We start from the raw sequence: 17,895 nt of genomic DNA on the forward strand, positions 1-17,895 counted from the left end.
CGGTGCACAACTAGCCCAGCGTCGTCCGGGTTAGGATTTGGCGGGGTAGGCTGTCATTGTAAATAAGAATTTGTTCTTAACTGGCTTGCCTAGCTAAATAAATGTTAAATAAAAAAATGATATACACTACATGACCTAAAGTATGTTGACACCTGCTCATTAAACATCTCATTCCAAAATCATTGGCATTAATATGGAGTTGGTCCATATTAAAACTTAAAACTTTTAAACTTAATCTAGCATTGGCCTCATACCATCATATCGTTGCCTTGGTTCCAAGATACTGTATCTGCGTATTCAAACACCTCTGTGTAAGGGAAGACTGACGCCACAAACGTGTTGTCACTGAAAAATACTGTCGGCTGCAACTTTGTTAAAACTTGTTAAAACAGTCTAAGTGTATATTTTGCATTTGTGAAAATATTTTGATGTGATATGAAAGTAGAGGGCTTTACGTTTCTAAAACCATACCGCAATTGAAAATCGACTCACGTTTAGATTGGCTGTACTTGGCTGTTTTGGTTGCCAGAGCCAATTTACCTCTAAACAGAACATGTAAGGTCCTTGGAATATAAGGAGTAACGTTAGGCTCCTTTTGTCCGTTATTGGGCTAGAGTAGGGGTTAAGGTTAGGGCTGAAGGTAGGGACGTCTCAATGATCCCTGATAGCACTAACCGTTTGACCACACATCCCCAAACAATTTGCAAGACAGCATGTTTCTCAAATGGCTCTGAAAAAAATGACCTTCGCAGCAGCAACACAGCACGGTCTGTACACATACACACTTTCATGTACAAAACTTTGTTTTAATCTAAAGAAGAATAAGGGGGTGGTTTTATGTTAATACCATAGAGAATGATATAAGCCTCTAGTGGCCAAAATACCATTTATCCGATCAAATAACATTTTATTTGTCACATGCCCTGAATACAACAGGTGTAGACCATACCGTAAAATGCTTACTTTCAAACCCTTAACCAACAATGCAGTTTTAAGAAAATAGGGTTAAAAAAATAAAAACATTTAAGCATGAGCCATTGAGGGCTTCCACCATGCTTTTGCCATTTTAAAGTAGTCAAAGTAGTCAACTAAGGGGGGATTCCTATGGGTTGTAGCCTCAATGGCATTGCCCATACGGTCACAGATGCTATAATGGCATAGATATACATATGAGTCCTATTTCTATCTCTATGGTTTATACCTTTTACATCACTACTAATTAGGCTGCCCTGGGAAACATGGACAGAAACTATGGTTTCTACTCTGTCACCTGCAGAATGTCTCCAATTAAGATCCAGTAATAACGTTTAGTATCTTCAAGCATCCTCATATCTAAGCTAATCATGCAGGGCACGCGTTACATTGTAATATGCGATGTACATACAGCAAAATACTTTGCTGTTTGATTTGTTGTCTTCCAAATAGCACCAGACCAGTTAGTCTCTGTGATTTAGCGTTTACGTGTATGTCCGCTCTTTTTGGGCCTTACTGCTATCCGTAGCAATACTTGCGGAAGAGGATAAGGGAGAAAATGGCTACAGAGACAATCGACAACGATTTAGCAGTGGAGCTAAGCCCTAATTCTAGAGAAGAGGTAGCTAAGACGTTTGTATACATATATAATAACTCAAACGACAAAATCCCATAAAGGAATACAACAGTATTAGTTAGTAGTTCTTCTAAGTTTTAAAAACATTTGATATGCTACTTACAGCGAGCCTTTTTTACTGCCGGCTAGCCAGGCTAGTAAAGTTAGCTAGCTTGCTGCACTTCTCACATGGAAGAAAGCGGCACACATGGAGGAGAGCGCCTTTGCAGCTAACGCTATAGAGTAGAAACAAGGTGTTAACTGCCGTTTCGATGTATCTAGGTACTAGCTGACAAACGAACTTTGATGTGCGAATGTCGGATCAAATAAAATCGCTAGCATCAGCTATTTGGATAGCTAACGTCACGTCATATCAACGTTAGCTGACCAAGTTAGCTAGCTACGCCACATCAAACATGATAACAGAAAGTTGAGACGCTGGATTGCAACAGGCTAGCTAACAATATGTATTTTAGTCAATATCTTGCTAAACGTGGTCAGTGTTGATAGACAATGTGTATTCTGTACACATTGGCAGAGAAACATGGCAGTGCCTACCTCAAATCAAATTGTATTTGTCACATGCGCCGAATACACAGGTGTAGACTTTACAGTGAAATGCTTACTTACAAGCCCTTAACCAACAATGCAGTTGTAAGAAAATACAAAAAAAGAGAAGAGTAACAAATAATTAAAGAGCAGCAGTAAATACAACCTATCTGCTGACTGGCGTCTCCTCCATGTAAAACGTTCATAGTCAGATTCCCAGCAGCTTGCTGAAGATATTTAACCTTAGATCACAGTTTGTCCTGGAATCTTGGAGAATAAACAAAACGTGTAATTTCATGAAGCATTTCATTTTTGCAGAGGAAGGCATACAGCAGCTAAGTGTAGCCTCGGGTTGTGGCTTTTAGAGCTACCCTTTTCTTAACCTCCCTACTGTATCCAGCACCCATGACCTCATAACTAACAACTGCAGCATAATTTGGCTTCCTTCAGATTTGTTATAACCTGTGCATGTGTTTATAGAACCTCTCCACTTCAGCCTCTGATTTCATTGTCCTTCCAGCAGTGGTAGCCAGTGGCCTACGACATGATCTCAGTAATCATATTGTCGCCTGCTCCTGTGTATTTAATGTCTCTGCGCTAGGAGGTGTTTGTTGTTCACGGAGCAGCTTGCATTATTTGTTTCCAGGCCCTTTGCTTTCACACACCATAACATCAAGCTTCAGTTCAGATAGCCATCCTTCCAAGTAGGCTAAACCAGCTATGTGTCCTTTGTTCATCCTCCAGCCTCCCAAGACCAGTGGCATGGATCAGCCCCGGAGGAGCAGGAGTGGCAGCAGGAGCCTGTCCGAGGAAGGAGGGAGAGAGAACAATGTGGCACAGCAGAAGAGCAATGGTGAGTGGAAATTACTATTTCCTCTCATAAAAAGGCTTTGCTACATGAAGATAATTTGCCCTGCTAGATCCACATCTGTAATGGACCTAGATGTTTAGAAAGTTACATTTGTTCTAAAATGTACACTATCGTTAAAAAGTTTGGGGTCACTTGTGAGGACTTGTGAGGCATCTGTTTCTCAAACTAGACACTCTAATGCACTTGTCTTCTTGCTCAGTTGTGCGCCGGGGCCTCCCACTACTCTTTCTATTCTGATTAGAGCCAATTTGCGCTGTTCTATGAAGGGAGTAGTACACAGCGTTGTATGAGATCTTCAGTATCTTGGCAATTTCAATCATGGAATCGCCTTCAAATCTCAGAACAAGTTTCAGAAGAAAGTCCTTTGTTTCTGACCATTTTGAGCCTGTAATCGAACCCACAAATGCTGATGCTCCAGATACTCAACTAGTATAAAGAAGGTCGGTTTGATTGCTTCTTTAATCAGAACAACAGGTTTCAGCTGTGCTAACATAATTGCAAAAAAGGTTTTCTAATGCTCAATTAGCCTTTTAAAATGATAAACTTGGATTAGCTAACACAACATACCATTGGAACACAGGAGTGATGATTGCTGATAATGGGCCTCTGTACGCCTATGTAGATATTCCATTAAAATTCAGCCGTTTCCAGCTACAATAGTCATTTACAACATTAACAATGTCTACACTGTATTTGTGATCAATTTGATGTTATTTTAATGGACAAAAAATGTGATTTTCTTTCAAAAACAAGGACATTTCTAAGTGACCCCAAACGTTTGAACGGTAGTGTATGTAATTATGTAGTAACCAAAAAAAGTGTGAAACAAATCAACATATATTTTATATTCTTCAAAGTAGCCACCCTTTGCCTTGATGACAGCTTTGAACACTCTTGGCATTCTCTCAACCAGCTTCACCTGGAATGCTTTTCCAACCGTCTTGAAGGAGTTCCCACATATGCTGAGCACTTGTTGGCTACTTTTCCTTCACCCTGTGGTTCAGCTCATCCCAAACCATCTCAATTGGGTTGAGGTCAGGTGATTGTGGAGGCCAGGTCATCTGATGCAGCACTCCATTACTCTCCTTCTTGGTCAAATAGCCCTTACACAGCCTGGAGGTGTGTTGGGTCTTATTGTCCTGTTGAAAAGCAAATGATAGTCCCACTAAGCACAAACCCTATGGGATGGCGTATCGCTGCAGAATGCTGTGGTAGCCATGCTGGTTAAGTGTGCCTTGAATTCTAAATAAATCACAGTGTCACCAGCAAAGCACCATCACACCACCACCTCCATGCTTCACGGTGAGAACCACACATGCAGAGATCATCCGTTAACCTACTCTGCGTCTCACAAAGCCACGGCGGGTTAGAACCAAAAATCTCATATTTGGACTCATCAGACCAAAGGACAGATTTCTACTGGTCTAATGTCCATAGCTCGTGTTTCTTGGCCCAAGCAAGTCTCTTCTTGTTATTTGTGTCCTTTAGTAGTGGTTTCTTTGCAGCAATTCGACCATGAAGGCCTGATTCACGCAGTCTGCTCTGAACAGTTGATGTTGAGATGTCTGTTTCTTGAAATCTGTGAAGCATTTATTTGGGCTGCAATTTCTGAGGCTTGTAACTCTAATGGCCTTATCATCTGCAGCAGAGGTAACTCTGGGTCTTCCTTTCCTGTGGCGGTCCTCATCAGAGCCAGTTTCATAGCGCTTGATGGTTTTTGCGACTGCACTTGAAGAAACGTTCAAAGTTCTTGAAATGTTTCGCATTGATTGACCTTCATGTCTTAACTTCTTATGGCTACAGGGGCAGTATTGAGTAGCTTGGATGAAAGGTGCACAGAGGTGCCCATAGTAAACTGCCTGCTCCTCAGTTCCAGTTGCTAATATATGCATATTATTATTCATATTGTATGGAAAACACTCTGAAGTTTCTATAACTGTTTGAATGATGTCTGTGAGTATAGCATAACTCATATGGCAGGCAAAAACCTGAGAAAAAATCCAAACAGGAAGTGGGAATTCTGGGGCTGGTCGATTTTCAACCAAGATCCTATTGAATTCACAGCGAGATATGGATGAGTTTGCGGCTTCCACTAGATGTCAACAGTCTGTAGAACCTTGTCTGATGCCTCTACTGTGAAGGGAATGAGAGGGGAATTAGTCAGGTCTGCCATGACCTGACCATCCGCGTTCACATGAGAGGGAGCTCTGTTCCATCGCTCATCTGAAGTCAATGTAATTCTCCGGTTGGAACGTTATTCAAGATTTATGTTTAAAAACATTCTAAAGATTGATTCAATACATCGTTTGACATGTTTCTACTGACTGTTACGGAACTTTTGGACATTTCGTCAGCTTTTAGTGAACGTGCTTCCTGACGTTGGATTTGTTTACCAAACACGCTAACAAAAATAGCTACTTGGACATAAATGATGGACATTACCAAAACTAACATTTCTTGTGGAAGTGGGAGTCCTGGGAGTGCATTCCGACGAAGATCAGCAAAGGTAAGTGAAGATTTATAATGCTTTTTATGAGTTTTGTTGACTGCACAATTTGGCGGGTAACTATGGCTTGCTTTTGTGGCTGAACGCTGTTTTCAGATTATTGAATATTGTGTTTTGCCGTAAAGCTTTTTGAAATCTGACACAGCGGTTGCATTATGAACAAGTGTATCTTTAATTCTATGTAAAACATGTATCTTTCATCAAAGTTTATGATGAGTATTTATGTTATTTGACGTGGCTCTTTGCAATTTCTCCGAATATTTTGGAGGCATTTCTGAACATGGCGCCAAAGTAAACTGAGGTTTTTGGATATAAATATGAACTTAATCGAACAAAACATATATGTATTGTGTAACATGAAGTCCTATGAGTGTCATCTGATGAAGATCATCAAAGGTTAGTGATTAATTTTATCTATATTTCTGCTTTTTGTGACTCCTGTCTTTGGCTGGAAAAATGACTGTGTTTGTCTGTGATTTTGCGGTGACCTAACATAATCGTTTGTGGTGCTTTCGCTGAAAAGCCTATTTGAAATCGGACACTTTGGTGGGATTAACAACAAGATTACCTTTAAAATGGTATAAGATGTATGTTTGAGGAATTTGGCGCCCTGCACTTGAATTTGGCGCCCTGCACTTTCACTGGCTGTTGTCATATCGATCCCGTTAACGGGATTGCAGCCATAAGAAGTTTTAAAGTAAGTATGGACTGTCGTTTCTATTTGCTTATTTGATCTGTTCTTGCCGTAATATGGACTTGGTATTTTACCAAATATCTTCTGTATACCACCCCTACCTTGTCACAACACAACTGATTGGCTCAAACATTAAGAAGGAAAGAAAGAGCACAAATAAACTTTTAACAAGGCACACCTGTTATTTGAAATGCATTCCAAGTGACTACCTCATGAAGCTGGTTGAGAGAATGCAGAGAGTGCAAAGCTATCATCAAGGCAAAGTGAGGCTACTTTGAAGAATATAAAATATATTTTGATTTGTTAAACAGTTTTTGATTACTACATGATTCCATATGTGTTATTTCATAGTTTTGATGTCTTCACTATTATTCTACAATGTAGAAAATAGTAAAAATAAAGAAAAACTCTTGAATGAGTAGGTGTGTCCAAACTTTTGACTGGTACTGTATGTCTAGAAGAAATCATATATTTTTCCCAAGCCGTGTTGGAACTTGGATTTGTCCCAACAACCTCCATTACCACTATCTCCCTTCCGTTGTTTACCTGGTTTCTCATCCTCATCACTGACAGACGGACAGTTCCAGCCTAGCAGCTCTCTGAGTCTGTGTTATTGTCCAGATAATGCTTTCAATCATCCCTTCTGCTGAGCTGTTGCAAATCCTTCCTCCGCTCCGAGAGAGAGGAAGAAAGATGGAGAGAAAGAGGATAGAGCGCAAGAGGATAGAGATGGAGAGTGAGGGAATGGGAATAGGAGGCAGAGAAAAAGGGAGACAGACGGAGAGGGCAACACAAGCCTCCCGACATCCACCCAAGGGTATTTGAAAAGTGCCAGAGCGCAGAATGTGCTGCCTGCTGCTGATAGTCCTTTAAGTAGATCCCCTGTAACACCCAGGGTCTTACTCTGGCTGCCTTGAGTTAGACTGTGTGCCAAATCGCACCCTTTTCCATATGTAGTGCATTACTTATGAACAGGTTACATAAGGCTCTGGTCAAAAGTGGTGCGCTATATAGGGAAGGGGGTGCCATTTGGGGCAGAACCTTAGAGCTGTTGTGTTTCCCCCACAGCAGTCTAGGGAGGGAATTATGATGCTATTGTTGTTATTGCACTATGGAGACCGGATGTTCTCACTGTCTTGGTTGCAAATAGTGTCAGTGAATGTTGTTTACTGTTTATTTCTCTGTATCAACATAAGAACATTTTAATTGGTATTACACAAATCAGAAGTTGCGAAAGCCAATTTTCAACAATGCATCATATATCAGTGAGTGGTGGTGAGGCAGTGCTGTTACCATCTAGAAGTGGATATTGCTGTCAGAGACCTTTTGACTCAGTTTTAGCACTGATTGCAGTTGCCCGAAAGGCACACCACTGCTTTGGGATTGCAGCTACTGTATGGATTTAATGGATGCTTCTCAGTCTTTCCCTCAAGCTATTTTGTAGGCTAATTGTTTCACTATAGGTAGTGTATCCAATCAAAACGCATCTTTTGACCAATGGGTAAAATAATATGTTAATTATGTCGATAATACTCTATCAAAAGTTTCAAACCTCATGTCTCTATCATAATCAGTTCAAAAGTGATTGGAGTTTTTACCCTTGTAGGATGGCCAGAATTAGGGTGACTAAATCAATGGAGGCCGGAGGATTTAAAAAAAATCTGGAAAATGTCATTGTCAGCTAGGCTGCATTCTGTGCAAGAATTAAGGCTACTGACTACTATTGGCACCCCAATGGTGGAACAAACTCCCTCACGACGCCAGGTCAGCGGAGTCAATCACCACCTTCCAGAGACACCTGAAACCCCACCTCTTTAAGGAATACCTAGGATAGGATAAAGTAATCCTTCTAACCCCCCCCCCCCCCCCCCCCCCTTAAAAGATTTAGATGCACTATTGTAAAGTGGTTGTTCCACTGGATATCATAAGGTGAATGCACCAATTTGTAAGTCGCTCTGGATAAGAGCGTCTGCTAAATGACTTAAATGTAAATGTAAATGTACCTGACAGGTTCACTTTCCTGTTGAACTCGTCATCTTCTCGAATCCACAGGGGGAAAAAATATATATATAGAGGTTAGATGGGCTCCTGAGTGGCGCAGTGGTCTAAGGCACTGCATCTTAGTGCTAGATGTGTCACTACAGACCCTGGTTCGATTCCAGGCTGTATCACAACCGGCCGTGATTGGTAGTCCCATAGGGCGGCGCGCAATTGGTCCAGCGTCGTCCGGGGTAGGCCGTCATTGTAAATAAGAATTTGTTCTTAACGGACTTACCTAGTTGAATAAATAAAAAATAAAGATGGATATTGATTTTGAGATGTAGTATTTTCATATTTTTTTGTATAGGCTTCTCATATTAATACAACATTTCTGTTCTTTTAGATCTCTCATAAAAACAAGCGTATGTCTGTGAAATGTCAACGGAGCACTGACTAATGCCAAGCTTTTTATTTGATCAGATCTTGTCATTCTTATTTTGCTTTTTGAGACCAAACAACTTTGATGACGACGATCACACAATGTAAAATCCTCAACTTGTTACGAGTAACCTGCGCCGCTATGTCAACCGAGCTCGGGACTTATTATCGGATGTATTAGGTTAAGAAATCTGACTTTTTGGATATAGTCAATGTTAATGATATGTTAGAGAAAGACCCCACTAAACAATTCAGAACATGAGTGATCATATTTATCTTGGTAAAATGTGAAATTTCATCACCAAAGTGCATTTCCACCCCTACTATACACATTAGACAGAACTTGAAGTAATGTTCGCAGTATTCAACTTTAAATTATTTAATTGTATTACTATTTCATTTCTGCACTATTGTTTCTTGAACAGGTTAACTGTAACAGCTGCATGATAAGTTAATATTGCCACAGTCTACTCAGCAATCTGCTTACAGTCAGAAATACGTGAACTGAGGACGAGTCACTGGTCCAATAAGGCATCCATCTCAGCAGGCCGCTACAGTGCACTTCATCAATTATTCCTGCTCTTAAGCCTTCAGCACAGTCAGGTCCCTCATATAGAGCATTAACTGAATGTCAATTGACATTTTTAAAGTTCACTCTCGCACCATTTCATTCTTGCTGGTTGCTTGTGGTCTGAATGTAGATGGTCTATATTTTAAAAGACTCAAGATGCATGTCCATAACCCACTTTCATTAACAGCACGTTCACTTTTTTCAACAATAGGCAAGCGTGATGAAGCTAAGACCTGAGTTTGAGTTTGTCTCCAAGGAAAACCAATTTAATTTCAGACAAATAGACTTAGACTCATAATCATACAATGTCATGTGGAACTGAAAAGACACTTTAACCTAACTGTGTTTTGTCTTCAGTGGAAGCACCAGAGGGGGCAGATAGTCCTGCAGCCGGTCCCAGAGAGGCCAGCCCTGGATCGGAGGCCCCCATAGTTCTAGGCAGTCCCGGAGTAGCCAGCTCCAAAGCCACCAGGGGCAGTAGGGTCCCTTCCAATGCCAGTGTCAGCCAGGAGGGGGAGTCTAGTGGCTCTGACAATAAGAGCAGTGATGAAGACAGTGATGAGGGAGTGGCCCGCAGGATGAAGAGCAGTGTGGCACAGATCGTGGTGAGTGACTGACAGCCATATTCAGGGACCCATTTCATTGACACTTATTGGAAAGTCTGGTCCAGGACTAAGAAGCATTTTCAATAGAGATTTTCTATTGAGCATGCGTTCTAGTCCAGTACTAGGCTTCAGTTGTGTCTGAGAAGCCGGCCCTCTTAGCTGATATTTGCACTGTTAGGGTAATACAAATACAAAAGTATGCAGTGTAGTAATGTGTTTGCAGACACTGACCAGATAGGGGATTCTGACATGTTGTGTTTTGTGTTCCAGCATGGTCCAGATGACCAGAGTGTAAACAAAGGCAGGAGCCCCACCCCAGATGACAGGTGAGTCACTAACTCCATAGAGCTGCAGATAAAAGCTATGTCATCCTTCACTCTTCAGGCCTTCCAAATGTTCAACTTTCCCAATTCAAAAGTTCCATAGATTTAGCAAAAATCCCAGTTGGAGGATTCACCCCCTGCTTATTCCCTCCTGATTCCGGTAATCCTCAAACTGGGAAACAAATCATGAATTTTGCAACCCTCATTTTGTTTCTCATTGGTCCATCCAGGGATGATGATCGCCGTAGGTCCCGCTCCAGGTCCCGTTCCAGAAGTCAGGAGAGGGATCGGCGCTATGGTAGAGTAGGTTACAGCAGGTACGGAAACAACATGGCACAGTCTGGTTCCACTTGAGGTTTCTTTCTTCTGGGATAGCATTTCCTTGCCACTTCTGCTTGTTCTTTGGGGTCTAGACCGGGTTACTGTAAATCACTTTGTGACAACTGTTCATGTAAAAAGGGATTTCTAAATAAAATGTGATTCATCTATATTGTGTTTACAACTCATTTAGAGTAGACCACATTCAGACTTGCCCTAGCTTCATTCTTAAAAAGATCACTGCAGTATTGATATATTGAGATGCCTTTGCATCACCCACAGGTCAAGGGACGATGATCGAGACAGATATTACGACCGTTATGAGCGCCGGTCGAGTCGGGACAGAGAGGCTGAGTTCAGGAGGAGAGGCCGATCGCCCTCCCCAGCCCAGAAGGACCCTGCTGCAGAGGAACCACCAGTGAAGAAGAAGAAGGATGAACTGGACCCTATCCTGACCCGAACTGGTGGAGCCTACATCCCCCCGGCCAAGCTACGTATGATGCAGGCTCAGATCACTGACAAGAGCAGGTGAGTTCAGCTCATGTCTACTAGACTGGAAATACTTTATAGCCTACTTCATGAAGGGATGGTGTAGTTGACACAAGAACTCGAAAAGGGGATGAAGCTGGACCATATTTATTTGAAAGAATGAAATATGACTATTTCAATAAAATGATGAAATGCAACCAGGCTCAAATGCCATATCGTTTGTTCCGAGCTGTCAAGGAAATCAATGGATGACGACACAATAGATATTTATTTTTGGTCTGGCGGGAGCTAGGTGTCAGAGCCAGGCTCTAAAATTAGCAGCTGACTCTCTGAGAAAGGTGTGGATATCTGCCTGCGTCTGAAATGACACCCTACTCCCTACCTATTGCTATATAGGGAATCCCTGCAGAGGACTATATATAAGGAAAAGGATGCTATTTCGGACAGAGTCACTCAAGGTGTTTTCACACAGTCACCTACCTCTAATCTCATCTCCTGGAAAAGCATTTTGGCCCCTTGAGGCCGAGCGCCCTGAGACGAGGTTGTGCATCCCAAATGGCCCCCTATGTTGTGCACTTCTTTTGATCAGAGCCCTACAGGCCCCGGTCAAAAGAAGTGTAACATAAAGAGAATAGGGTGACGTTTGGGACACAGCCAAGGAGGTGACACGGATAATGAAGTAGAGATTGGTTCACTAAGATCATCTGGGACAGAGGAGGGCAATGAAGGGGATTGGAATAATAGATGGGAGGACTGTCCCGTCCTCCCAGAGCCTAGACAGACACACACTGGATACACTTACACACACACACACACAATGACACACACACAACGCCACACACACACACTGAGTACACTTACGCACACCACACACACACTGAGTACACTTATCCACACCACACACACACTGAGTACACTTATGCACACCACACACACACTGAGTACACTTAAGCACACCACACACACACACACTGAGTACACTTAAGCACACCACACACACACACACACTGAGTACACTTACACGCACACCACACACACTGAGTACACTTACACGCACACCACACACACTGAGTACACTTACACGCACACCACACACACTGAGTACACTTACACGCACACCACACACACACTGCGTACACTTACACACACCACACACACACTGAGTACACTTACGCACACCACACACACACTGAGTACACTTACGCACGCCATTCACACACTGAGTACACTTACGCACACACTGAGTACACTTGCGCACACCACACATGCACTGAGTACACTTACGCACACCACACACAGTGCCCCACTCTAGGGGCCTTAAATAAAGCAGCACCATCATCGCTATATCCCAGACCAGCTGATCTGAGGATGCAGGAGGAGTTTTAGTTATTTCAGGGAACGTTTCCAGTTACTAACCACATTTCCATCCACAGTTTCCATCCAAGTAAAGTCATACTGTATACATTTTTTTAAATCATGACAGCTGTGATGGGAAAAGGACGTTTCGGGAACAATTTCATAAATGCTGATAGATGATTTATTTGTTTGAGGGGGTGCGATCTTTTTGTGTCTGTAAAATTAATTATACGAGAAATGGCAGTGTAAACGCCTTTATGCGTAAATATTTATATAATAACTATCATATCGAAGTAAACTTTGAGTCGCGATGATATGGTATGTGGTCCTCCCACTACGACTCGGGAAACCATGCAGTTTATTAGGCTACAGATTAAATAAGTCATGATGAACGGTGAACTTGATGCTGCTTTCCAATAAATATCCAGGGTCGTCTTCTGGTGAAATGATGATTGATGCTTGTCTGCCGTTTTGATATATTCAAATATTTTTTCTATTATCCATAATAATCTCTTCATATAGAGTAGCCACATTGTATCTGAGCTGTTGGCTAGAGCGCACATTTGCTATTTAATTTTTGTGACAAAATCAGTAGAGTTGAAAATGTGATGGAAACACATTGAACTTTAGATTTTTATTCGGTACATGAAAACATAAGCGAAAAAGTACATTTTGTGTGAACTATGTCGTCACGCACTGATTTCTATCCGCAACAAGTCAGTTTGGTAGAGAAACACCATTTTGAAAAAGGGCAGAGTTGTCAGGGAACATGTATTACAATTATTTTTTCTAATCAAAGGATACCCATCACACCAGTTTGTTCAGATACACAAAAAATACAGTAGGTCTTGCCAATTGTTTCAAAGGGCTTACTTATCCCCCCCCCTCTTTCTAGTCTGGCTTACCAGCGTATGAGCTGGGAGGCTCTGAAGAAGTCCATCAATGGTCTGATAAACAAGGTGAACGTATCCAACATCGCCATGATCATCCAGGAACTGCTGCAGGAGAACATCGTCAGGGGCAGGTAATGGACCAAGGTTTTTAATGTATTTATTTCATATTTATTTATGTAGGCTATTCTGATTGAGATCAAATGTCTTCTACAAGCGGGACCTGTCCAAGATGTTTGCAGTCGGAAACATTTAAAGTTTCTTAGTGTGCTTTGAGACATAGATTAACTTCATACAAGTGCAGATCACGAGTGTGTGTGTGTGTGTGTGTGTGTGTGTGTGTGTGTGTGTGTGTGTGTGTGTGTGTGTGTGTGTGTGTGTGTGTGTGTGTGTGTGTGTGTGTGTGTGTGTGTGTGTGTGTGTGTGTGTTTCATGTCTGTGTGTCTGCTCTCCAGAGGTCTCCTGGCCAGGTCCACCCTACAGGCCCAGAGTGCCTCGGCCACCTTCACCCACGTCTATGCTGCTGTGGTAGCCATCATCAACTCCAAGTTTCCTCAGATAGGAGAGCTCATCCTCAAGAGACTCATCCTTAACTTCCGCAAGGGCTACCGGAGGAACGACAAGGTGACCGGCTGGTTATGCACTAGATGTTTGAACTAAAACAACTTAAATGTTGATGCATATTGTGGAGAATAAGGAGTTGTAATGTATCTAAGTCACTTTGTAGTTGTTTAAATTTATAATAATAATAATATATGCCATTTAGCAGACGCTTTTATCCAAAGCGACTTTGTCATGTGTGCATATGTTTGATGTATGAGTGGTCTGGGGAATCAAACCCACTACCCTGGCCTTACAAGCACCATGCTCTACCAACTGAACTCCAAATTATTTTGTATCCTTGTTTTTCAGGCACAATGTCTCACGGCATCAAAGTTCGTTGCCCACCTGGTCAATCAGAATGTGGTAAGTCCTCTTTTCTATGCTAGATCACACACGCGCGCACAGGCACTTAGTGTTGTAACCCTATTTCCCTTGTTCCCCACCCAGGCCCATGAGGTGCTGTGTCTGGAGATGTTGACTCTGCTCCTGGAGAGACCTACAGATGACAGCGTGGAGGTGTCCATCAGCTTCCTCAAGGAGTGTGGCCTCAAACTCACTGAAGTCTCCCCTAGAGGCATCAATGGTACATAGCAATACACAACACTTCCGCTTCGCTCTTAGTTTGAACAGGCTTGGGTGATTGAAGCATCAATTCCATCATCACAGCTACAGAATCCTTTTAGCAGTCTATCACAGCTCATTCAGAAAAATCTAGTGATTTCTTTATTCATTTCTCTGGTGATCTTGTTTTTGGTGCTCTTATGTTGCGTTTTTATTGGTATTAAATTCAAACATTGTCTCTGTCTGTTTTCAGCCATCTTCGAGCGGCTGCGTAACATCCTTCACGAGTCGGAGATAGACAAGCGTGTGCAGTACATGATCGAGGTGATGTTCGCCATTAGGAAGGACGGGTTTAAGGACCACCCTATTGTCCCCGAGGGGCTGGACCTAGTGGAGGAGGACGATCAGTTCACACACATGCTGCCCCTAGAGGATGACTACAACCAGGAAGATATACTGAGTAAGATAATATAGAATAATATATACAATAGAATCAGTTCACACGTGTCACCCCAAGAGGACTACATCCAAGAAGATATACTGAATAGCCCCTAGCTAGCAGGCCTAATCGGTTAAAGATGCAGTCCGGTATCACTTACAAATTCGTGGCATATTGTGCGAATTTGAATTTTTTATATATAGTGTATGTGGACACCACTTCAAATTACTGTATTCAGCTATTTCAGCCACACCCGTTGCTGACAGGTGAATAAAATCAAGCACACAGCTATGCAATCTCCATAGACAAACATTGGCAGTAGAATGGCCTTACTGAAGAGCTCAGTGACTTTCAACGTGGCACAGTCATAAGATGCCACCTTTCCTACAAGTCAGTTCGTCAAATTTCTGCACTGCTAGAGCTGCCCCGGTGAACTGTAAGCTCTGTTATTGTGAAGTGGAAATGTCTACGAGCAACAACGGCTCAGCTGCGAAGTGGTGGGCCACACAAGCTCACAGAACGGGACCGCTGAGTGCTGAAACACTTAGCGCGTGAAAATCGTCTGTCTTTGGTTGCAACACTCACTAACGAGTCAGCACAAGAACTGTTTGTTGGGAACGTCATGAAATGGGTTTCCATGGCCGAGCAGCTGCACACAAGCCTAAGATAACCATGTGCAATGCCAAGCATCAGCTGGAGTGGTGTAAAGCTTGCCACCATTGGCTCTGGAGCAGTGGAAACACGTTCTCTGGAGTGATGAATCACGCTTCACCATCTTGCAGTCTGACGGACCAATCTGGGTTTGGTGGATGCCAGGAGAACACTGCCTGCCCGAATGCATAGTGCCAACTGTAAAATTTGGTGGAGGAGGAATAATTGTCTGGGGCTGTTTTTCATGGTTCAGAGGTGTGGTACAGAATACAATGACATTCTAGACAATTCTGTGCTTCCAACTTTGTGGTAACAGTTTTGGGAAAGCCCTTTCCTGTTTCAGCATGACAATGCCCCCGTGCACAAAGCGAGGTCCATACTGAAATGGTTTCTCAAGATCGGTGTGGAAGAACTTGACTGGCCTGCGCAGAGCCCTGACCTCAACCCCATCGAACACCTTTAGGATGAATTGGAACGCCGACTGCGAGCCAGACCTAATCGCCCAACATCAGTGCAGTGCCCGTCCTCACGCTTGTGGCTGAAAGGAAAGCAAGTCCCCTCAGCAATGTTGCAACATCTAGTGGAAAAGCCTTCCCAGAAGAGTGGAGGCTGTTATATCAGCAAAAGGGGGACCAACTCCATATTAATGCCTATGATTTTGGAATTAGATGTTCGATGAGCAGGTGTCCACATACTTTGGTCATGTAGTGTATTATACAAATTGCACAAGAACAACAAATTTGGGGACCCATTTTGGCTCGTGAGCACTACTTTCAAATCTTCTATCTGAAATGATACAAAACCTTTGGAGCATCACTTGAATATCCTTGCTCTTTCTCCACTGTCTGAAAATCTGTCCTTGCCTGTACTGACCAGATAAAATCCACCCTATTGATGAGCATTGACCATGTCTTTTCAAATCAGTGCAAATGAATGCGAGGAGACAAGGAGATAACATATTTTTATGCAACTGAGATTGAGCCTTAACTGTGATAATTTGAGTGTTCAGCATGATCGTTCATTGCCAGGGGAGAAAGAAAATTCACCTGCTGTCCTTTAGGTCCCTAAGGGTTGGGGCTTATTATACAGATTTAGCTGGGGGTTTCCTCCCTTATCAGTCTCTCTGTAGATGTCCCAGTGTTGAATAATGTTATCTTAGAAGAGAGAAATCACAGTCAGTCTCTATCTTTCTTGACCTCTCTCTCGAAGCTGGATATAGGCAGACTATCACATTCGACCATCTATCCTATTTAAAAAAGGACTGAAGACTGGTAAAGATCATTTGGTTCCATTTCAACATATTTATTAGTAAAACCAAAGTGCTATAACATAGATAAATTAAATCAAATAGCCTAGTACACACACCAAAACTTTCAAATGTTCAAATCATAAGACTATTGCACAGAAAAACTTGGATGGGTGCATCGCAAATTCAGAACTGCTGGACAGCAACAAAATAAATTAAAGCACTGATCATTGGGAAAGAGATCAGAATGACTGCTTAGGCTTGATTCATAAATTACATAGGTAGCCTTGACTACAATACTAAAACAATCCATATGTTAAAAGTCCTGATTAACATGACATCAATAACGCAGCCACATCCTGAGTCCCCTGTGCCGACACATTCACAAATCAAAAGGTGGTTTAGTATTCAGTTTAAAAGCTCTGATGAAGGCCAAGAGAACAGGGCTTCGGGCATCTTCCCAATTAAGAAGTCTAGTTTTGTTGGCTCCTTGAAGAGAACTAGGGCCTGTCACTCGCAGCCCACCTTTTCCAATGCATTGTTGAAAATTGTGCATTGAATTCTACTAGATGAAAAGCCAAAATGAGTATAACATCCTGGCATTTAAACCATACTCGATTTTAGAAATGTCACATACTATTTTTAAACATTCTATTTTCGCATACTGAGAATGCGTGATTGCGTGGTTTCCCGCTATTCAATGATTTTGGTTGTGCATCCCAATATCTAATAGCTGAAATGACATCTGGGCATTTAAAGTATACTCTATTTTTTCCGCATACTCAAACGGTCTACTGTTTAGGACTCATGTCTGGATATTTGGACACAGTCTCTGTTTCGCTCGGTCGGTCGCTCTTTCAATATCCATCTCTGTCCATCTTTCTTTCTTGCTCTCTCTCTCAGCCTTTCTCTCTCCCTCGGTCTCATAATAGAGGGTTACATTTCCATACTGACATTAAAACTATGCCTCTGTTTCGCTATTTATTTCGGTTTGTACAATTCAACAGAATAAGCATATTTTCTGTAGCTTCAGCACAGACAAACTTTTCCTAATTGAAAATCTATACAAGCATCCCTTCAGGGGGCAAGAGGGGAGGAAAGCAATTGTCACATTAAGCCCTATAATGAATTGCATCTTAATACACAGTGCTTCTGTTTTTTATGGGTTATTACTTCAGATTGCGTCTCATTTGCAATAACTTTAATTGCTCTGAAAT

At 42.1% G+C, this 17,895-nt stretch overlaps 1 protein-coding gene across 1 annotated transcript in view; it reads left to right on the forward strand.

Annotated features, from left to right (window-relative positions):
- The first annotated feature begins 1,496 nt into the window (after positions 1-1,496).
- The window catches only part of LOC120040470 (pre-mRNA-splicing factor CWC22 homolog), a 65,005-nt gene continuing 48,606 nt past the window's right edge, over positions 1,497-17,895 (forward strand). Inside the window, exons 1-11 of the mRNA XM_038985612.1 lie at positions 1,497-1,594; positions 2,882-2,990; positions 9,555-9,802; positions 10,073-10,128; positions 10,356-10,442; positions 10,726-10,971; positions 13,184-13,312; positions 13,634-13,802; positions 14,091-14,144; positions 14,229-14,364; positions 14,596-14,802. Coding sequence (XP_038841540.1) covers positions 1,532-1,594; positions 2,882-2,990; positions 9,555-9,802; positions 10,073-10,128; positions 10,356-10,442; positions 10,726-10,971; positions 13,184-13,312; positions 13,634-13,802; positions 14,091-14,144; positions 14,229-14,364; positions 14,596-14,802 — 1,504 coding nt within the window. The 5' untranslated portion in view covers positions 1,497-1,531. The remainder of the gene's footprint in view (positions 1,595-2,881; positions 2,991-9,554; positions 9,803-10,072; positions 10,129-10,355; positions 10,443-10,725; positions 10,972-13,183; positions 13,313-13,633; positions 13,803-14,090; positions 14,145-14,228; positions 14,365-14,595; positions 14,803-17,895) is intronic.

Source organism: Salvelinus namaycush, unplaced genomic scaffold (assembly GCF_016432855.1).
Source record: "Salvelinus namaycush isolate Seneca unplaced genomic scaffold, SaNama_1.0 Scaffold355, whole genome shotgun sequence".
Lineage (NCBI taxonomy): Eukaryota > Metazoa > Chordata > Actinopteri > Salmoniformes > Salmonidae > Salvelinus > Salvelinus namaycush.